Source organism: Xenopus tropicalis, chromosome 7 (genome assembly GCF_000004195.4).
Source record: "Xenopus tropicalis strain Nigerian chromosome 7, UCB_Xtro_10.0, whole genome shotgun sequence".
Classification (NCBI taxonomy): Eukaryota; Metazoa; Chordata; class Amphibia; order Anura; family Pipidae; genus Xenopus; species Xenopus tropicalis.
In genome coordinates, this window is record NC_030683.2 from 126,088,483 (window position 1) to 126,111,862 (window position 23,380).

General features: G+C 44.8%; 2 protein-coding genes across 2 annotated transcripts in view; one reads left to right on the forward strand and one right to left on the reverse strand.

Moving 5' to 3' along the window:
- The window catches only part of LOC116412189 (zonadhesin-like), an 88,297-nt gene that overhangs the window by 61,844 nt on the left and 3,073 nt on the right, over positions 1-23,380 (reverse strand). Inside the window, exons 3-4 of the mRNA XM_031905844.1 lie at positions 22,149-22,199; positions 20,494-20,847 (exon numbers count right to left, since the gene is read on the reverse strand). Coding sequence (XP_031761704.1) covers positions 20,494-20,847; positions 22,149-22,199 — 405 coding nt within the window. The remainder of the gene's footprint in view (positions 1-20,493; positions 20,848-22,148; positions 22,200-23,380) is intronic.
- LOC116412192 (chymotrypsin inhibitor-like) lies at positions 11,538-15,176 on the forward strand. The gene is made up of 3 exons (XM_031905850.1): positions 11,538-11,601; positions 13,204-13,278; positions 14,842-15,176. Exons 1-3 carry the CDS (start codon positions 11,562-11,564, stop codon positions 15,027-15,029), a joined length of 303 nt encoding a protein of 100 aa, XP_031761710.1. The 5' UTR covers positions 11,538-11,561; the 3' UTR covers positions 15,030-15,176.

Here is a 23,380-nt window from a genome sequence, read left to right on the forward strand (position 1 = left end):
GCCCTTAGCGCTTACTCACCTGCTGCCCAGGGGCCCTTAGCGCTTACTCACCTGCTGCCCAGGGGCCCTTAGCGCTTACTCACCTGCTGCCCAGGGGCCCTTAGCGCTTACTCACCTTCTACCCAGGGGCCCTTAGCGCTTACTTACCTTCTGCCCAGGGGCCCTTAGCGCTTACTCACCCGCTGCCCAGGGGCCCTTAGCGCTTACTCACCCGCTGCCCAGGGGCCCTTAGCGCTTACTCACCCGCTGCCCAGGGGCCCTTAGCGCTTACTCACCCGCTGCCCAGGGGCCCTTAGCGCTTACTCACCTGCTGCCCAGGGGCCCTTAGCGCTTACTCACCCGCTGCCCAGGGGCCCTTAGCGCTTACTCACCTGCTGCCCAGGGGCCCTTAGCGCTTACTCACCTGCTGCCCAGGGGCCCTTAGCGCTTACTCACCTGCTGCCCAGGGGCCCTTAGCGCTTACTCACCTGCTGCCCAGGGGCCCTTAGCGCTTACTCACCTTCTGCCCAGGGGCCCTTAGCGCTTACTTACCTTCTGCCCAGGTGCCCTTAGCGCTTACTCACCTGCTGCCCAGGGGCCCTTAGCGCTTACTCACCCGCTGCCCAGGGGCCCTTAGCGCTTACTCACCCGCTGCCCAGGGGCCCTTAGCGCTTACTCACCTGCTGCCCAGGGGCCCTTAGCGCTTACTTACCTTCTGCCCAGGGGCCCTTAGCGCTTACTCACCTGCTGCCCAGGGGCCCTTAGTGCTTACTCACCTGCTGCCCAGGGGCCCTTAGCGCTTACTCACCCGCTGCCCAGGGGCCCTTAGCGCTTACTCACCCGCTGCCCAGGGGCCCTTAGCGCTTACTCACCTGCTGCCCAGGGGCCCTTAGCGCTTACTCACCTGCTGCCCAGGGGCCCTTAGCGCTTACTTACCTGCTGCCCAGGGGCCCTTAGCGCTTACCTACCTGCTGCCCAGGGGCCCTTAGCGCTTACTTACCTGCTGCACAGGGGCCCTTAGTGCTTACCTACCTGCTGCCCAGGGGCCCTTAGCGCTTACTCACCTGCTGCCCAGGGGCCCTTAGCGCTTACTTACCTGCTGCCCAGGGGCCCTTAGCGCTTACCTACCTGATGCCCAGGGGCCCTTAGCGCTTACTCACCTGCTGCCCAGGGGACCTTAGTGCTTACTCACCTGCTGCCCAGGGGCCCTTAGCGCGTGCCCTAGGGTCTCCGCACCCAGCACATTCAGGGGGCTGTATAGTTTCAATCAGTTGGAACCACTGAGGGAGGGACAAGTCCAACCAATAAGCACACAACTAAGTACCAGGTGAATGTCCCCGCATGGGTGGGGCTTAAGAGACCAAGGGAAAACACCAGGGGGTTGTCCCCAGTATGGGGCGCTAAGCAGGGGCATGGATGGAATAAAAATAATATATTAATGGGGGAAACTACTAAGGATAGTAACATAGTAAGTTAGGTTGAAAAAAGACGTACATCCATCAAGTTCAACCATAACCTGCCTAACTTCTAGTTGCCCCAGAGGAAGGCAAAAACCCCATCTGAAGCGTCTCTCCCCAGAGGGGAAACAATTCTTTCCTGACTCCAAAATGGCAATCGTACCAGTCCCTGGGGCAACTTGAATGTCTGAAAGTTATGTTGAGTTGGGTCTTTTTGGCTCTTGGGCCACAGGGGCTACTTGTGTGGGGGGATGAGCGGCTCAGTATGTACAGATATACACAACCCCACAACACTGCTGTGAAGGACTGTTCCCCCCAAGAGTTTGTCAGGCACAACGCTTTGGGTGGGGATTGGGGCCCTCTGGATGGGGAGTTAACGGGATGTGGGGGTCCATCTGTATGGGCTTTTGTATTGGGGGCCCTGGATGTATGATAGGGCCTGCCTTCTTTGCCTTGCACCTAATGAGCGGAGCAAAGCACAACCATCACTAGGTTGGAGATTACTGAAGTACAGGGGGGATTGGGATTGTCAGACAAATTGACCCCCCAGTGATTTTCCCTCTCATTGTTCTCTCTCTGCTCTGATCACTTGGACTGTTATTTAAACTTTATTCAGTACTGTTCTGTCAACATATTAAACGACATGTAAACCCCCCCACAAAAAAGAAAACAGCCTCTTTGAAATCTTAAAATTCCTGGCACTCCTGTGTTGAAGGGTTAATAGTAAGGCTGCAGCATCCCCCTAATCACTTAGTATTCCTTCTCCTCCTGTAACCCACTCGGCCCCCTCCCATAGGAATTGACTTGGGCTACTGGGCATGCTCAGTTCTTCTCAACCCAAGTTTCCAAACACACCCTCCAGTCAGAGATGGAATTTTGGTTTCCATAGTTTTGTATCCTCTTGTCCTAAACTCAGTTTAACCGTTACAGGGCACAATGCAAGCAGGACGTTTTTGCAAAATAAGTTCTGCCTGTGTAAGCCTGCATTCTGTATTACATGAACATTTCAGTGCATATATGCTGTTTACAGATGTGTGAGAGGGAAAATGGCCGTCTTTATTTGCTTTAGGAAAACGTGATGGCGAATGGAGGGGATATAAATGTCGTACAAATGGAATGGTTTGGGTGGGGGAGATGTGCCCAACTTATATACATTGTAGGAAAATGTAGGGTTTACATGTCCTTTATAAAAGAAGGAAAGTGGCCTTTTCCAACTACAATTATTATTATTATTTCCAATAGCACAAACGGCACCACTTTCCACTAGCGAATCAGCCGACATTAGTGAAACAGCTTGTTCAGAGCCCAGTTCTATGTGAGGCGCATGTCGTACATCTGTAGGTATTGGGGCCGGTGCTGATGTTGTTTTCAATAAGAAAGATGCCTCCTCAGGCCTCCCCAGGGTGCACTGCTCTATTATTGTCATTATATTCCCCTAAGGAGATGCCCAACATCATCCCCACCTCCTGCAATGGCACAACATACATATCAGGCAGAACCATACCCACAGAGACTTCCAGAACCAAATCCTTAATCAGATTATTCTTCATCAGTCTATAGCGACCTTGAGCTTATGGATCACTGTTATATCTTTAATTGAATATTTCCCATAGGGTTCTGCATTGAAAGATTCTGACTAAGGAAACCCTAGGGCTGTAACAGAACAGAACCAGACTCCGTGCCAGGAATAAGTGCAATAAGTTGCCAATGATACGTGTCCCGGCAACGGCAGCTCCTAGAATAAATCAGAAGAGCAATTTGGCTACTTTCATATAAACATGTGTATCTCTCATACAGTGCGTATGGCTTTATACACACAGCCGTATATTATCCATATGGATTTTTGTGCCGACCTCTATTCAGTAACATTTAATTCTTGCGGGTCTCTAATTGTATTCCTAATGATCCTGTTTTTCTTTCTTTTACATAACCAGTCCGGCCTCCTGGTACATAGGGAAAACTCACGCTGTATTAAAAGAGAAGGTTGTGTTCAACCAAAAATTCATATAGACAACAAGAGCCCCCCTGCACTCCCCCATTATCAATATATATAGGGCACTAAGCATTAAGCTGCCAAGCAATACCCTCCCCTTTAAACAAAACAGGGATTCTTTGTCCATATACAGGTATGGGACCTGTTACCCAGAATGATTAGGATCTGAGGTTTTCTGGATAAGGGGTCTTTCTGTAATTTGGATCTTCAAACCTTAAATCTGCTAAAAAACATTAAAAGATTAAATAAACCTAATAGGCTTGCTTTTGGGATTAATTGTATCTTAAAGGAGATGTAAACTTTTTTATAAAAAAGTATATATTTTGCATAAGCCCATTTAACAGTACAGGTATGGGACCCATTATCCAGAATGCTTGGGACAAGGGGTATTCCGGATAAGGGGTCTTTCTGTAATTTTGGATCTCCATATCTAAAAAAATCAATAAAACATTAATTAAAACCAATTGGATTGTTCTGCCCCCATTAAGGGGTAATTATATCTTAGTTGGGATTAAGTACAGGTACTGTTTTATTATTACAGAGAAAAGGGAATCATTTAACCATGAAATAAACCCAATAGGGCTGTTCTGCCCCAATAAGGGGTAATTATATCTTAGTTGGGATCAAGTACAGGTACTGTTTTATTATTACAGAGAAAAGGGAATCATTTAACCATTAAATAAACCCAATAGGGCTGTTCTGCCCCCAATAAGGGGTAATTATATCTTAGTTGGGATCAAGTACAGGTACTGTTTTATTATTACAGAGAAAAGGGAATCATTTAACCATTAAATAAACCCAATAGGGCTGTTCTGCCCCCAATAAGGGGTAATTATATCTTAGTTGGGATCAAGTACAGGTACTGTTTTATTATTACAGAGAAAAGGGAATCATTTAACCATTAAATAAACCCAATAGGGCTGTTCTGCCCCCAATAAGGGGTAATTATATCTTAGTTGGGATCAAGTACAGGTACTGTTTTATTATTACAGAGAAAAGGGAATCATTTAACCATGAAATAAACCCAATAGGGCTGTTCTGCCCCCAATAAGGGGTAATTATATCTTAGTTGGGATCAAGTACAGGTACTGTTTTATTATTACAGAGAAAAGGGAATCATTTAACCATGAAATAAACCCAATAGGGCTGTTCTGCCCCAATAAGGGGTAATTATATCTTAGTTGGGATCAAGTACAGGTACTGTTTTATTATTACAGAGAAAAGGGAATCATTTAACCATGAAATAAACCCAATAGGGCTGTTCTGCCCCAATAAGGGGTAATTATATCTTAGTTCAATCAATTACAGGTACTTGTTAATTATTACAGAGAGAAAGGAAATCATTTAAAAAAAATATGAATTATTTGTTTAAAAGGGAGTCTATGGGAGATGAGCTTTTTGTAATTCGGACCTTTCTGCATAACAGATTTTTGGATAGCAGATCCCATATCCCAACTATATCTTTTATATTGGATGGACTTTAAGCAGCTGCCTGTAGGGTTCCCCATCTGACAGTCTAACCTCTAACGTATATCTTGTTTAATTCAGCAGAGGATTGTGGGTAGGGACTGGGAGTGGCTAGAGGGGAGTTATGCTATGTTTTTATGACAGGTGGGAGCTGTGTGGAGTCATTGGCTCAGTAGCACCCACAGGCCTACAATGCAGAGTTCAGTGACAGTTACTGTTCCCTGTACTAAGGTATAAAGGACTAAAGGCCAATAAAAACATAATAATACAAATTAAAGGGGTTGTGTAACATTTTGTTAAAAAAAATACTTTGTAGAGCACTTCCAGGGTGTTCACACATGTGATGTATTTTAATAACAGGCGTTACGTCTCCTTTCAGTGCAACTTGGTTTAGCTGATTGTTCGTCACCAAGCAGTCGGTGTTTGATAAATATTCTCTTGCTGGTGTGTTGGCCGCCCAATAATACCTTCTTTCACTGAAGAACCACCAATGAGATGCTGGTGTGTTGGCCACCCAATAATACTTTCATTCACTACAAAACCACCAATGAGATGCTGGTGTGTTGGCCGCCCAATAATACCTTCTTTCACTGAAGAACCACCAATGAGATGCTGGTGTGTTGGCCACCCAATAATACTTTCATTCACTACAAAACCACCAATGAGATGCTGGTGTGTTGGCCACCCAATAATACTTTCATTCACTACAAAACCACCAATGAGATGCTGGTGTGTTGGCCTCCCAATAATACTTTCATTCACTAGAGAACCACCAACGAGATGCTGGCGTGTTGGCCGCCCAATAATACTTTCATTCACTACAGAACCACAAATGAGATGCTGGTGTGTTGGCCGCCCAATAATACTTTCATTCACTGAAGAACCACCAATGAGATGCTGGTGTGTTGGCCGCCCAATAATACTTTCATTCACTACAGAACCACAAATGAGATGCTGGTGTGTTGGCCTCCCAATAATACTCTCATTCACTACAGAACCACCAATGAGATGCTGGCGTGTTGGCCGCCCAATAATACTTTCATTCACTACAGAACCACCAATGAGATGCTGGCGTGTTGGCCGCCCAATAATACTCTCATTCACTACAGAACCACCAATGAGATGCTGGCGTGTTGGCCTCCCAATAATACTTTCCTTCACTACAGAACCACCAATGAGATGCTGGCGTGTTGGCCGCCCAATAATACTTTCATTCACTACAGAACCACCAATGAGATGCTGGCATGTTGGCCGCCCAATAATACTTTCATTCACTACAGAACCACCAATGAGATGCTGGCATGTTGGCCGCCCAATAATACTTTCATTCACTACAGAACCACCAATGAGATGCTGGCATGTTGGCCGCCCAATAATACTTTCCTTCACTACAGAACCACCAGTGAGATGCTGGCATGTTGGCCGCCCAATAATACTTTCCTTCACAGCAGAACCACCAATGAGATGCTGGTGTGTTGGCCGCCCAATAATACTTTCATTCACTACAGAACCACCAATGAGATGCTGGTGTGTTGGCCGCCCAATAATACTTTCATTCACTACAGAACCACCAATGAGATGCTGGCGTGTTGGCCTCCCAATAATACTTTCATTCACTACAGAACCACCAATGAGATGCTGGTGTGTTGGCCGCCCAATAATACTTTCCTTCACAACAGAACCACCAACGAGATGCTGGCGTGTTGGCCGCCCAATAATACTCTCATTCACAACAGAACCACCAATGAGATGCTGGCGTGTTGGCCGCCCAATAATACTTTTATTCACTACAGAACCACCAATGAGATGCTGGCTTGTTGGCCTCCCAATAATACTTTCATTCACTACAGAACCACCAATGAGATGCTGGTGTGTTGGCCGCCCAATAATACTTTCATTCACAACAGAACCACCAACGAGATGCTGGCGTGTTGGCTGCCCAATAATACTTTTATTCACTACAGAACCACCAATGAGATGCTGGTGTGTTGGCCGCCCAATAATACTCTCATTCACAACAGAACCAACTTCCACAGGGAAACATTTCTGCTGATAATTATAATGGGTTTCTGGCATCAGTCATGAGTCTATTGCCCTTAAAACCCGCTCCTTCTATACAGCCGCCACGCCTAGGGTGCACGTGGACTATAAAGGCCATATAAACCTGCGGTCAACAAAAACCCAATAAAAAAAGCTTTTCTTTGAAACCATGTTCTGCCTGTTCTTTCATCAGAAAAAAACCCTGCCCTATGAATATTCTATACAGATCAGCTTTGTCTAATGAGCTCTTCCCTATCTTATGTCTGCCCTGTGCCTTGGGTAACACTGATAAGATGGGGCTCATTACTGACTGACTGGCGGCTGTACTGGGTTATTGTATTTCCCAGGAAGGCAATAATGTGGATCCAATAATAGGAAGATTGTTCTATTACAGGGTGTGGCTGAGAGTAGGAAATACATTCCCTAATGCAGTATAATTAACAGATCTGTGTGATCCAATCAAATAGAAAATTCAGTCGGTAGGGGGAAATGGGGTGAAAGCAGTTGATCCAATAGAGCTATAAATAATGGGAAGCTATTGAATCGAATACAGGGGCGCAGGTTGAAAGAAGCCAATCAGTATAGGAGGAAATAGGGGAATCTGTTCAGCCCAGTATAGTACAGGGAGAAATGGGCTTGATACCAGGGTAAATGCAGGGAAGCCATTTAACCCAATACAAGGGATGGGTGGGGGGCATTCAGTCTAGGAAAGGGGGAAATGAGGGAATGAATTCAATGCAATACAGACAGAAATGGGGGAGCTGTACAGTTCAATACCCAGAGAAATGGGTGGCATGGATCCCTCACCCCAAACGTTAGTGATTAGAAAATCAAATGACCTGCAGCACTAGGAATAATAACAAACAAGATCTGATTTTACTGAATTCCATGAGATTTGTTGTCCTATTCCTTGAGTATCTCTGTAGGCGGGAAGTGTGTATAATAAATATACAAACCAAAGGGGCTTGGATGTTGGCATGTTGTAGGTCACAATTAACAATTGATCATTCTGAATGAAGAAAGCCAGATGACTACTGAAACATCTTCAAGAGAGAAAAACAATACAGCAAGTTCGGTTGATCTGACTTATTACTATAGATATACAATGAGCTAGATTAATGAGAACCTCCACAGACACCTTGTTGGGGTAATAGCACAAAGGGAACTTGGTTGCCTTAGGAAAGAAACAAAGGGAAACCCTTCTCTGTAGGGAGTGACTTTCCATTCACTTGAATACAAACAGTACTTTATGGCAGAAACTTGTCCTTGTAGGAAAGCATCACTTGAAAGCCAATCTGCTTTGAGAAGAGAGTGGATATCAAAAACACTTGTTAGTAATGGGTCTATATCACCATACTTTGACTTTTTTACTCTAGTCTGGTAGTGTCCTGGGCCTTTGTGTATTTGAAGACACAATTAAGGAGTAACTAAAGCAACTGGAATGCTATATGTTTGCAGTATAAAGGCTTTATATAGGGGAGGAGGCATCTACAGAGCATTCAGTTGGGTCTCACCAGATATCTTAGTGAGCTTCATAAATTATATTGGCCCTACAGTTTTAGAAATTCCAGCCTAGCTCAAGGCTCAAGTATGCCATATCATAGCTAGTTTCAATCAACCTATAAACGCTTGGCCCATGATTATCTACACTTGGACTTCAGTCTCCTATGTTGTACTGTGTTATATTGCCTTAAGCTGGTAATGATGAAAACCCTTCTCTGTAGCGAGTGACTCTCCATTCACTTGAATAGAAACAGTACTTTATGGCAAAAACTTGCGCAAAAACACTTGTTAGTAATGGGTCTATATCACCATATTTTGACTTTTTTACTCTAGCTTGTTATAGTAGTGTCCTGGGCCCTTGTGTATTTGAAGACACAATTAAGGAGTAACTAGAGCACCTGGAATGCTATATGTTGGCAGTATAAAGGCTTCATATAGGGGTGGAGGCATCTACAGAGCATTTAGTTGGGTCTCACCAGATATCTTACTGAGCTTCATAAATAATGTTGGCCCAACAGTTTTACAAACACCGGCCTAGCTCAAAGTTCTGAGTCTGCCATATCATAGCTAGTTTCAATCAACCTATAAACGCTTGGCCCATGATTATCTACACTTGGACTTCAATCTCCTATGTTGTACTGTGTTATATTGCCTTAAGCTGGTAATAACGAAAACCCTTCTCTTTCGCATTCACCTGAATAGAAACAGTACTTTATGGCAAAAACTTGTCCAAAAACACGTGTTAGTAATGGGTCTATATCACCATACTTTGACTTTTTTACTCTAGCCTGTTATAGTAGTGCCCTGGGCCTTTGTGTATTTGAAGACCCAATTAAGGAGTAACTAGAGCACCTGGAATGCTATAGTTGGCAGTATAAAGGCTCTATATAGGGGAGGAGGCATCTAGAGAGCATTCAGTTGGGTCTCACCAGATATCTTAGTGAGCTTCATAAATTATATTGGCCCAACACCGGCCTAGCTCAAAGCTCTGAGTCTGCCATATCATAGCTAGTTTCAATTAACCTTGACCCAAGATTATCTACACTTGGACTTCAATCTCCTATGTTGTACTGTGTTATATTGCCTTATTCCTTTCCAGGCAAAATATGGCAATAACAATTTCCCTGACCTGCTCACAAATACTTCCCATTCATCTAATGAGGGAACATGCTGTCTACTGGACCTACTGGACATGCTGTCTACTGTCTACTCAAATGTTCCTACCCCATTGGTATAAGTGTATAACATAGGCTTTTACCCATTTCAGGCATTTCACGTTCTCCCTGAGCAGCCACATGACAAGGTGTCCTCAGCCTATGGAGAAAATGTGTTTACTATGTGTAGATCTGTTTGGGTTTATTGTATAATAACATATGTATGAGGCAACAGAAACTTGTTGCATAAGAGCTTTTCATTGATGCACATAAACTGCAGTTATTCTCCCTTTTTAATGACTTCCTTATGGAACCATGTCCTACAATTAAGTGTGTCATTGTGTTCCTTTCTCTATATAGGAACAAACACACGGCATAGATCATATAACATATATAAATACTGGCGTGTTTGTGCTTTTCTATAGAAGGACATTGTCAGCTGAAGGAAACATCTAATGTAAGTACGAAATCTGTTCTAATTCACTAACTTTATCTATCCCAGAGCTGTATGGGGCGAGAAGGTGGATTAACCTGAGCTTGGCTCATAGACTGGTTAGTAAGGTTGAGTATAAGAATAGTTTTGTTGTTTTGCTAAATTAAATTACCAAATTTACCAATTAAATTGGTAAAACCCAATCACTATACAGATATGGGATTTGTTATCCAGAATGCTCGGGACCTGGGGTCTTCTGGATAAGGAGTCTTTCCATAGTATGAATCTCCATGATTTAAGTTTACTAAAAAACTATTTAAACATAAAATAAACCCAATAGGGCTGTTCTGCCCCCAATAAGGGGTAATTATATCTTAGTTGGGATCAAGTACAGGTACTGTTTTATTATTACAGAGAAAAGGGAATCATTTAACCATTAAATAAACCCAATAGGACTGTTCTGCCCCAATAAGGGGTAATTATATCTTAGTTGGGATCAAGTACATGTACTGTTTTATTATTACAGAGAAAAGGGAATCATTTAACCATGAAATAAACCCAATAGGGCTGTTCTGCCCCAATAAGGGGTAATTATATCTTAGTTGGGATCAAGTACAGGTACTGTTTTATTATTACAGAGAAAAGGGAATCATTTAACCATTAAATAAACCCAATAGGGCTGTTCTGCCCCAATAAGGGGTAATTATATCTTAGTTGGGATCAAGTACAGGTACTGTTTTATTATTACAGAGAAAAGGGAATCATTTAACCATTAAATAAACCCAATAGGGCTGTTCTGCCCCCAATAAGGGGTAATTATATCTTAGTTGGGATCAAGTACAGGTACTGTTTTATTATTACAGAGAAAAGGGAATCATTTAACCATGAAATAAACCCAATAGGACTGTTCTGCCCCAATAAGGGGTAATTATATCTTAGTTGGGATCAAATACAGGTACTGTTTTATTATTACAGAGAAAAAGGAAATCATTTCTAAAAATTAGAATTCGATTAAAATGGAACTTGCTGGATAATGGGTTTCCAGATAAGCGATACTATGCCTGTATTAACTTTCCATTATAATAATATTTTTTGTGAGATTGTGAGATGCACTGGTTATTTAAATACACTTTCTATAGCTCTTTTTTTCCTCTGTTATTATTTGTGCCCTTAATCTTTTAAACGGAGACTTCACAATCGCATTAACGTCATTTATTTACAGTGATTACGTGAAAGACGTTGTCTAAAATGAATTCAGTCAACAAACTAAAATGTTGTGTCATTTTTAAAGAATTAAATGTTTACTGAAACATTGTGATGTCAGTATTAAAAGAATTCATTTTCATTTATTTTATTTACAGTTATTATATGAATGATGTAATCATGGCTTAGGAATGCCATTGCACTCAACAAACTTAATTACATTTTTAATACAATTAAATATTTCTGGTTTCTGTAATTGCTCTGAACTGCTTGTCTTTATCTTATTATTGTCTTATTTATTTCTTTAGAGAACTTCTAGATAACTGAAAAAAATGAAGATATTCAGCTCTGTGGTTCTAATCTGCACTCTGGGTGAGAAAAGGGTCAAGAACTTTTTGGCACTTATCAACTTTTTCCCCCCCAAATAAAACTTTTTAGCACTAAAAATCGTGTATTTAGGGGTATATTTATCATGCTGTGTAAAAAGTGGAGTAAAACATTACCTGTGATGTTACTCATAGCAGCCAATCAGATGCTTTGCTTTGGTTTTCTAACTGTTGAAATCAAAATGCTGATTGGTTGCCCTGGGCAACATCACCGGTGATGCTTCACTCCACAGTATGATACACGTATACCCCTTAGTACATTTTTGTAAAACAGGGATTCCCAACCTTTCTTACTCGTGAGCCACAGTCAAATGTAAAAAGACTTGGGGAGCAACACAAGCACCATAAAAGTTCATGGAGGAGCCAAATAAGGGCTGTGATTGGCTATTAGGCAGCCTCTATGCACCCTATCAGCTTACAGGGGCTTTATTTGGTAGGAAATAAACATTAACCCTATCTGTAACAATGGCCCCTGTATTGGAGCTCCCTATAGATCCTCTCAGGTCCCTGTCTGGGAAATGAGGGGTGGGCGTGTCCTAACGGTCCCTGCCAGAAGCACAGTAGGAGGGGGAGAGCCAATCACAGCCCTGCAGTCACACAAGCACAGACAGGCTTCAGTTCCCTATCAGGTCAGCCTAGCTGCTGATTGGTTCCTATCCTACAGTGCCGCCGGCTCCCCAGCTCATCCAGAGAATTCAGCCAGCAGGAAGTGAAATGGATGGGCGGGGCTAGTGGGGTTTTGGGTTAATTTCTCAATAAATCAGTCTGAAATACAACTTTTTTTAGCACAATCCTTCTATATCTAGAGGAGTATAATTCCCTTGTACATTGTTAATTTTTATAGGATATGTCTCCTTTAAGGAACCACTACAATTGCGCAAATCCGAATATTTTACTTGAAAGCATTTTTTTTCTTGTGGTTTATTGCCCACAATCCTCCTATCTACATCCGTAGGGACTGGATTAAAATTGAGTGGGGTCGGACTGGGGAGTATAGGGCCCACTGGGGCTTCTGCCTCAGGGGCCCCTGCACCCCCCAATGGCCCCTACCACCTTTTTTTTTTACATTCAACATTTTTGCAGTTTTTGCGTATTTTTCGCCGTTATGCAAAGGTTTTCACATGTTTTGGGACAGATTTGCTCATCATGGCTCTTTTGGTACAGCCGGGATTATCTACAGATGCATATTAAGTTAATGAAGGGCAGTAAAATATGGATAATAAATGAGTCTGAATAAAGGGATAAATCTATCAAGCCTGTCCTTTCTGAATATCCTAACAAGGTGATTAAAGGGCAAGCTAAACATCTAAATCAACTATATATTGTCAGCGAAATGATCTTTATATAAACTGATGTTTAAAACTTTATTTTGTTATTAGGCGGTACAGAGGCCAATACAAGCAGCTGATTTGCCCCCACCCAGAGCAAGTTGGCAGCTTATTGACCTGTGCATTTAGAAATCCTCTAGATATCTGTTAGTTATGTGAATACCTTGCATTAGACCTGCAGTGTTTAGTAAAAATCAGCCAATAATGATCTTGTTTGTGCAGACTAATATGTATGTGTATAATGTGTGTCTGTTTTGTAGCTTTGTATCCTCTCTGTGTCTATGGGAGAGATGGCAAAGATTCTTCCGACTCTTCCGACTCTGATTCTGATGAATGTAAGTGTCCATTATCACACTGGGAAACCCCCTACTGACATGAATGGGTTTCTGTGTCTATGTTATAGAGCAGGGATCCCTAACCTTTTTTTTTTACTTGTGAACCACACACAGATGTAGAATATTTTGGGGAGCCACACAAGCATGAAAAAGTCCTTTGGGGGTGCCAAATACGGATTGTGATTGGCTATTTGGTAGTCCCATGGGGTCTACTGGCCTGATGGAGGTTTTGCTTGTGCCCAGGGCAAAAATAAGCACTCACCCCAAATCCCCCCCTAACTGGCCTTCAGGCTGGGCCCCCTTAGCCCATAACAAGGTTACAGATATATAGAAACATTGGGGTAACAGTCACCCTGCTATAGTTCCAGGGGTACCCAGGGCACAAATAAGCACTCACCCCAAATCTCCCCCTAACTGGCCTTCAGGCTGGGCCCCCTTAGCCCATAACAAGGTTACAGATATATAGAAACATTGGGGTAACAGTCACCCCGCTATAGTTCCAGGGGTACCCAGGGCACAAATTAGCACTCACCCCAAATCCCCCCCTAACTGGCCTTCAGGCTGGGCCCCTTTAGCCCATAACAAGGTTACAGATATATAGAAACATTGGGGTAACAGTCACCCCGCTATAGTTCCAGGGGTACCCAGGGCACAAATAAGCACTCACCCCAAATCCCCCCCTAACTGGCCTTCAGGCTCGGCCCCCTTAGCCCATAACAAGGTTACAGATATATAGAAACATTGGGGTAACAGTCACCCTGCTATAGTTCCAGGGGTACCCAGGGCACAAATAAGCACTCACCCCAAATTCCCCCCTAACTGGCCTTCAGGCTGGGCCCCCTTAGCCCATAACAAGGTTACAGATATATAGAAACATTGGGGTAACAGTCACCCTGCTATAGTTCCAGTGGTACCCAGGGCACAAATAAGCACTCACCCCAAATTCCCCCCTAACTGGCCTTCAGGCTGGGCCCCCTTAGCCCATAACAAGGTTACAGATATATAGAAACATTGGGGTAACAGTCACCCCGCTATAGTTCCAGGGGTACCCAGGGCACAAATAAGCACTCACCCCAAATTCCCCCCTAACTGGCCTTCAGGCTGGGCCCCCTTAGCCCATAACAAGTCAGAGATTTAAAAATGGCACCTACTTTGAGGCCACTGGGCGCAACATCCAAAGGGTTGGTGAGCAACTGGTTGGGGCCCCCGAGCCACTGGTTGGGGATCACTGTTATAGAGATTGAATTGACTGGGTAATCAGTAAACATGCTGATACCACTATACTATACACACAAAAATAATCCTAGGAATGGTCTTGTTATTGAAAAATTGCTGGGTTTTGGCTGTGTTTTTTTAAATTTAGTCTTCACTATGGCAATACTGGAGCAAGTCCGTTTCAGAGCTCAGGGAGCAGCAACTGCCCCAATGACTACAGCGCTGGGTGGCCGGGACCTACCAGTCTCCCACTCCAGATCTGATAGTAAGTCACTCTGATGTAGAGAGTTGTGGAATATGTTGTTGTTTGTTTATAAACAATAAATATCATTATATTTTCTCTCACAGCAGACAAGTGCATGAGTAATCAGGTTTGGAGCAACTGTGGATCCTCCTGTCCCTCCAACTGTCAGAACAAGAATAACCCAAATAGGATCTGTACTGAAATGTGTAGGCGAGGATGCGTCTGCAGGCCCCCCCACGTCTTTCAGTCTGGGCACTCTGGCCCCTGTGTTCTGCCCACTGAATGCCCATAACCAGCTGTTTATAGTTAAAAAGATGAAAATAACTGATTGACTCTTAAAAATTAATGGTCTCTAGACTTAATAAATCCTGTGTATGTAGTTTCATTCATAAAATATTTATAGTAGCTCTCTATCAAATATCATTTGGACCATTCTTTTAGAAAGTCACAATAAAATAGTTTTTACAACAAATTACAAGGTGGAACATTTATGCACATGTGAATATGTATTATGGAGTTCTGGTTTCAGGCACTGCTTTAGGGTGCATCATTTTTCCTGTTTTCAATGGATATATAGAAACATTGGGGTAACAGTCACCCTGCTAGAGTTCCAGGGGTACCCAGGGCACAAATAAGCACTCACCCCAAATCCCCCCCTAACTGGCCTTCAGGCTGGGCCCCCTTAGCCCATAACAAGGTTACAGATATATAGAAACATTGGGGTAACAGTCACCCTGCTATAGTTCCAGAGGGACCCAGGGCACAAATAAGCACTCACCCCAAATCCCCCCCTAACTGGCCTTCAGGCTGGGCCCCCTTAGCCCATAACAAGGTTACAGATATATAGAAACATTGGGGTAACAGTCACCCCGCTATAGTTCCAGGGGTACCCAGGGCACAAATAAGCACTCACCCCAAATCCCCCCCTAACTGGCCTTCAGGCTGGGCCCCCTTAGCCCATAACAAGGTTACAGATATATAGAAACATTGGGGTAACAGTCACCCTGCTATAGTTCCAGGGGTACCCAGGGCACAAATAAGCACTCACCCCAAATCCCCCCCTAACTGGCCTTCAGGCTGGGCCCCCTTAGCCCATAACAAGGTTACAGATATATAGAAACATTGGGGTAACAGTCACCCTGCTATAGTTCCAGGGGTACCCAGGGCACAAATAAGCACTCACCCCAAATCCCCCCTAACTGGCCTTCAGGCTGGGCCCCCTTAGCCCATAACAAGGTTACAGATATATAGAAACATTGGGGTAACAGTCACCCCGCTATAGTTCCAGACCAAGAAATCTGTACTGTGTATAAGATGCAGAGTTGAGAGTGCATTGTGGGGGAGCATAGAATTAACATCTGGGGCGTTACTGCTAGGGATGCCTTTGTATGTTGTACCTAAGAAATCTCACACTACCTGTTTCTGGCCTTGCTGAAAGTGATGCAATCCCCAAAATGACACAATCTAAATGTAGATAGAATTTACGTTAGGAAACTGTTTTGATGGTAGTGTCAAATTTTCTTTTGAAACCAAGTTTTCCAGATGAATAAATAAGCGACAATTCAAGGTTTTTTTTTAAATGCTTATTTCTTTATTTGATTTAGAAGAAAACTCTCAAATTCAAACGGGAATAATTAGCTTATTATTTATTGTAGTCCATGTACAAGACGTGAAATCTAAAAAGGCTAAATTGCAATAAAAAGCCGTGGAAAAACTGTCAGCAATGGATCTTTCAGCTTTATGGCGGCTAATTGGGTCAGTCACAAATTGGAGCGGGACAGCAGGATGTCTTGGAATGAAGACCCTGACTGGATAAAACTGATCACGGAGGTGGGCAGATAGGGTTTTTGATGACCCGAGTGATGACTAGTGCTGATCACTGAGTGGCTAGAGTACATATGCCTAATAAGAATGGTACCTTAAGGTGCCCATACACTATAAGATCTGCTCGCTTGGCGATGTCGTTAAGCGAGCGGATCTTCACCCTATATCCCCACCTACGGGTGGGCGATATCGGGTAGCAATTAGCTTAAAAAAAAATAATCCGATCGTTTGGCCCTGGGGCCAAACGATCGGATTACATTTGCAGCAATGGGGCAGTCGGTTCGGGGACCGCATCAACGAGCCGATGCGGTCCCCGATCCGACTGGATTTTCTAACCTGGCCGATCGAGATCTGGCCAATTTCAGGCCAGATATCGGTCGGCCAGGCCGCTCGGTTCTGCCCATACACGGGCCAATTAGCTGCCGAATTGGTCCAAGGGACCCATATCGGCAGCTATAATCGGCCCGTGTATGGGGACCTTTATTCACATGCATTTGGGTCCAGGTTTCAGCCTCGGAAAAGCTGTTCCAGCAAATATGATGTTGTCTAAACACTAGGATCCTACTTCCTAATTGCTACTGAGCCGCTGGGGGAATTGAGCACACATCTTTGGTAGGTGCCTAGGCTGTATTTCTATCGCACTACTACAGAAAAAAAGTCATTCATTATGGAGGGTTCATTGTCCCTTAACTTAAGTTTAAGGCTAATGCCAATGGACATTTAGAGTGCCACAGTCCTTGTAATGTCAAAAATGGCAACAATGATTCCCTCGACCAGCCCATGAATGCTTCCCATTCATCTGACTAATGCTCACCTATTGGTACAAGGGTATGCTATAAAACAGGGATCCCCAACCTTTTATACCTGTGAGCCACATTAAAATTAAGTGTTGGGGAGCAACACAAGCACAAAAGAGTTCCTGGGGGTGCTAATAAGAGCTATAACTGGCTATTTGGTAGCCCCTATGTGGACTGGCAGCCTATAGAAGGCTCTGTTTGGCTTTACACTGGGTTTTATGCAATAAACACTTGCCTCCAAGCCAGAAATTAAAAAATAAGCACCTACTTTGAGGCAACTGGGAGCAACATCCAAGGGGTTGGTGAGCAACATGTTGCCCCTGAACCACTGGTTGGGGATCACTGCCATAAGACATGAAATCTATTTAAATTCAGTCAAATCCCGGTACTTATCTATTGCAGAGCTGTATGGTGTGAGAAGGTGGATCAATCAGCGCACCAGAGGCCCTCCCGTTTAGATTTCAAGGGACAGAGCTTCCATTTGAAGCAGCGTAGGGGGTTTTTCATGGTGAGGACAGTGAGGAGGTTGGGGAATGTACTGCCGGGGGATGTTGGGTAGGGGGTTCCTCACGGTGAGGGCAGTGAGGGGGTTGGGGAATGCCCTGCCGGGGGATTTTGGGTAGGGGGTTCCTCACGGTGAGGGCAGTGAGGTTGGGGAATGCCCTGCTGGGGGATGTTGGGTAGGGGGTTCCTCACGGAGAAGACAGTGGGGTTGGGGAATGCCCTGCCGGGGGATGTTGGGTAGGGGGTTCCTCATGGTGAGGACAGTGAGGAGGTTGGGGAATGCCCTGCTGGGGGATGTTGGGTAGGGGGTTCCTCACGGTGAGGGCAGTGAGGGGGTTGGGGAATGCCCTGCTGGGGGATGTTGGGTAGGGGGTTCCTCACGGTGAGGGCAGTGAGGGGGTTGGGGAATGCCCTGCTGGGGGATGTTGGGTAGGGGGTTCCTCACTGTGAGGGCAGTGAGGGGGTTGGGGAATGCCCTGCCGGGGGATGTTGGGTAGGGGGTTCCTCATGGTGAGGACAGTGAGGAGGTTGGGGAATGCCCTGCCGGGGGATGTTGGGTAGGGGGTTCCTCACTGTGAGGGCAGTGAGGGGGTTGGGGAATGCCCTGCTGGGGGATGTTGGGTAGGGGGTTCCTCACGGTGAGGGCAGTGAGGGGGTTGGGGAATGCCCTGCCGGGGGATGTTGGGTAGGGGGTTCCTCACTGTGAGGGCAGTGAGGGGGTTGGGGAATGCCCTGCTGGGGGATGTTGGGTAGGGGGTTCCTCACGGTGAGGGCAGCGAGGTTGGGGAATGCCCTTCCTAGTGATGGGGTAATGGCAGATTCTGTTAATGACTATAAGAGAGGCCTGGATGAGTTCTTGTACCCAAGGCTGGGTAGGGGGTTCCTCATGGTGAGGACAGTGAGGAGGTTGGGGAATGTACTGCCAGGGGATGTTGGGTAGGGGGTTCCTCACGGTGAGGGCAGTGAGGAGGTTGGGGAATGTACTGCCGGGGGATGTTGGGTAGGGGGTTCCTCACGGTGAGGGCAGTGAGGTTGGGGAATGCCCTGCCGGGGGATATTGGGTAGGGGGTTCCTCACGGTGAGGGCAGTGAGGAGGTTGGGGAATGTACTGCCGGGGGATGTTGGGTAGGGGGTTCCTCACGGTGAGGGCAGTGAGGGGGTTGGGGAATGCCCTGCCGGGGGATGTTGGGTAGGGGGTTCCTCACGGTGAGGGCAGTGAGGAGGTTGGGGAATGTACTGCCGGGGGATGTTGGGTAGGGGGTTCCTCACGGTGAGGGCAGTGAGGTTGGGGAATGCCCTGCCGGGGGATATTGGGTAGGGGGTTCCTCACGGTGAGGGCAGTGAGGAGGTTGGGGAATGTACTGCCAGGGGATGTTGGGTAGGGGGTTCCTCACGGTGAGGGCAGTGAGGAGGTTGGGGAATGTACTGCCGGGGGATGTTGGGTAGGGGGTTCCTCACGGTGAGGGCAGTGAGGAGGTTGGGGAATGTACTGCCGGGGGATGTTGGGTAGGGGGTTCCTCACGGTGAGGGCAGTGAGGTTGGGGAATGCCCTGCCGGGGGATATTGGGTAGGGGGTTCCTCACGGTGAGGGCAGTGAGGAGGTTGGGGAATGTACTGCCGGGGGATGTTGGGTAGGGGGTTCCTCACGGTGAGGGCAGTGAGGTTGGGGAATGCCCTGCCGGGGGATGTTGGGTAGGGGGTTCCTCACGGTGAGGACAGTGGGGTTGGGGAATGCCCTGCCGGGGGGATGTTGGGTAGGGGGTTTTTCACGGTGAGGGCAGTGAGGTTGGGGAATGCCCTTCTTAGTGATGGGGTAATGGCAGATTCTGTTAATGCCTATAGGAGGGGCCTGGATGAGTTCTTGAAGAAGCATAGTACCCAAGGCTATTGTGATACTAATATCTACAGTTAGTATTAATATTTGTATATATAGTTTATGTATGTGATAGTATAGATAGGTAAGTATAGGTTTGTGGGTGCTGGAAGGGTTAAACTTGATGGACTCTGGTCTTTTTTCAACCCTATGTAACTATGTAATCTGAGCTCGGCTCATAGGCAACACAATTATAATGAAGTAGGGCTTAGTACCAAACTGTTCTGCTATTTTGGTAGAATTACATTTTGTACATAATCTCAATGACTGTACGACATTTGTTTTGCTCTATTATTATCATCATCATTTATTTTTCTTAAATGAGAAGAGAGCCAAAAACTTGTCTTGTCTTCCTCTACAGTTTTCTCCTTTTCTTTTGTTATTTGTACCCTTAGGGGCCCATTTACTAACCATCAGATTTTTTTTCCTCCATTCGGATTCGTAAAAGTAGCAGGAAAAAAACACTATGCAACTAAACAGCTTTTCAAATGTTTTTTTTTTTTTACCCTTATTATTTATTGCCACCCATATTAGTGATGATGCCCAAATGGATTCACTGATGCACTGACAATTCGTTCGTTTTTATTCTTTACAAACGTAGGTTTTTAAATAAAGTGAGTTTATTGGCAGTACAGAGAAACAAAAGGAGCATTTAGGTGACACAGTACCAGGATAAAGTGCAGACATTGGGGTAACAACATAGTGTATTTATCGCTGATGATACCTGCTTAATAGGGCTATAAGGATTGGGCTGGAGCGGGAGTTTGTTGGGCACTGTGTGGGCAGGATGCACGTGCCCTTGTGTAAGACATAGCCACTGTTGCAGATACAGCTGGGACTGCACATCATTGCACAGGGCTGGTTACGCTGCAGATAATTTGCACACGTGGCCTGGCAGGGGGGGCTGCAGTTATCAAACCTTCCATTGGGTCCACAAGTACCGCACTGGCTCTCCAGAATACAGGTGTCGGATGTCAGCGACGTCAGGACGTAGCCGGGTTTGCAATAGCACGCTGGTCGGCAGCTCGTTTGACACACCGGCTCCGCCTTTCCGCAAACTTTAGTACACGGCATGCATTGATAATACTTCTTATTGGGTTCACAGTAATCGTCTGAAATGAAACAATACAAATGGGACTTTGTCGGTTTCACCTACTAATACAATGCTTGAGGTTTAAGGGAAAAAGAATGGTAAAAACTAAGTAAGCTTTAACAGAAAAGTCTATGTAAATACAGCCATAAGCACTCAAGAGCCCTCTATCAAAAGAAACACAGGATTTCTTGTCTACTTTTGTGTACACATGTTCTTCTGTATCTGACTTCCTTTTCACAGAGAAATCCTTCAGGCCAGGGCACGAGTCTGCTCAGTTTGCTCCTCTCTACTCCTCCCCTGTACAGCATAGTTGGGAGGGGGAGGACAGAGAGGGGGGGTGAGAGGAGCAAACTGAGCAGACTCGTGCTCTTCCTTGAAGGATTTCTCTGAGAAAAGGAAGTCAGATACAGAAAAACATGTGTACAAAAAAGAAGAAAAGAAATCCTGTGTTTCTTTTGATAGAGGGCTCTTGAGTGCTTATGGCATGAGTCTGCTCAGTTTGCTCCTCTCTCCCCCTCTCCTGTACAGCACAGTTGGGAGGGGGAGGACAGAGAGGGGAGGGGGTGAGAGGAGCAAACTGAGCAGACTCGTGCCCTTCCCTGAAGGATTTCTCTGAGAAAAGGAAGTCAGATACAGAAAAACATGTGTACACAAAAGAAGACAAGAAATCCTGTGTTTCTTTTGATAGATGACTCCTGAGTGCTTATGGCACGAGTCTGCTCAGTTTGCTCATCTCTCCCCCTCCCCTGTACAGCACAGTTGGGAGGGGGAGGACAGAGAGGGTAGGGGGTGAGAGGAGCAAACTGAACAGGCAGCCAGAGCTGCAGCACAGAAGCTACTGAGACCAAGCTAAAATGGGAGCTGATATCTTAAACAAACAGAGGGATCTTTTGGGGCTATTGACTCGGGGTATGGTAAAGCTTTCTGCAGAATAAAGATAATGTACTAGCTTGCACTAATGTAACTAATCTATTGGCAGTAAAATGCCTTTCCCTCTCCTTTAACATACTCTCTGAATCATCTTGGTTTGGCCTCTGCAGAACTAGCAAAGGGGAAGAACATTTTGGAATGGCTCCTGGATACAATGCAAAAAACCAATGTAAACACCTGCACAAAAATGATTCAAAAACACCAAATGATTAGAGCATGTTTATTACCAAAAATGTACAATTTGAGCCATAAAAGAAAGTCCGACATGTTCCTCACTTGTTTGGCACTTATTTATGGGGGCACAACACAACAGATAGATCAATAAAAAAAGAACTGGAGGTGTCTCCTTATCTGTGGCTATTGGAAGGAGGAAGGAAAGGTGTGTTTTACCTGGATGGGAAACAGTTGGCATTTGGGCCGTCACCAGCATCAAACACGACTCTAAAAAGACAATAGGAATGTAGCAGGTATGGAGCAGATTTGTACCATTCCATCTAATGAGAATAATTACTCCATTGTCTGCACAATACATATCATTTCAAGCCATTGTATTATAATCAGATTGCTCTTCTTGCCAAGGATTTGTTACCCCAAACAATGTAGGTCTCTATAACAATATATTGCATAAACAGCTCATATGTAAAACCCTGCTGCATCTAAATAACCCATTTTCATATAAATATACTTATTTAGCAGTATGTGCCATTGGGTAATCCTAAATAGGAAACTGCCATTTTAAGTACTAAGGGCCGCCCCCTGGGATCATAGGAGTCACAGTGCCCACAAACAAGCCAAGGCACACATACATGCTACGCCCCATCAGCCAATGAATGGGCAGAGTTCTGCCTTTTGGAATTATTTTTTAGGGTGAAAGGTCCCCTTTAAAGCACTGTGTACATTTGTGGTGTCATATAAATACGCCCAATAGAATGCACTCTATTGTACTAAGCTGAAGGCGGAGTATGGTACCACCCCTCCAATAACACTGGATCACATACATAATAATATGTTATGTACAGGTGGAGTTTAAGTAAAAAAGTTCTGGGTTATTTTTAGGGGCAATAATATCTTGAATAGAAAAAAAGGTTAATTATAATTGTAACATTTTATGGTCTATTTAATATATTCTTGTGAAACATTTTGTGTAGCCTCGTGCTCTCGTTGGCTGACACTTGCTCCGGCCATGTGACAAATGTGACTCCAGTTGGTCCAACCCTGACAAAATGCTTATGTTCTGATCACAACCTGGTCTAGTTATGTTTAGGCTACTAGTTGGCCTTGCATTGTGAGAATTGTAATGCTCTGACTGGGCAATACTTGCACAAGACTTTTCTAATTCTCTACCAATGTAAATCTGAGCCTGCATAGCATTAGTATGACTGAGCTATCTGGCACAGATCCTATCTGATCCCCCAGATTGTAAGCAGCAGTCCTGCCCTGCTTTATGGCTGAGATTCTAGCTATCTGTATAACAGAGCATTCTGTCACAGTGGCACAGATCCTATCTGATCCCCCCTTTGTAAGCAGCAGTCCTGCCCTGCTTTATGGCTGAGATTCTAGCTATCTGTATAACAGAGCATTCTGTCACAGTGGCACAGATCCTATCTGATCCCCCCATTGTA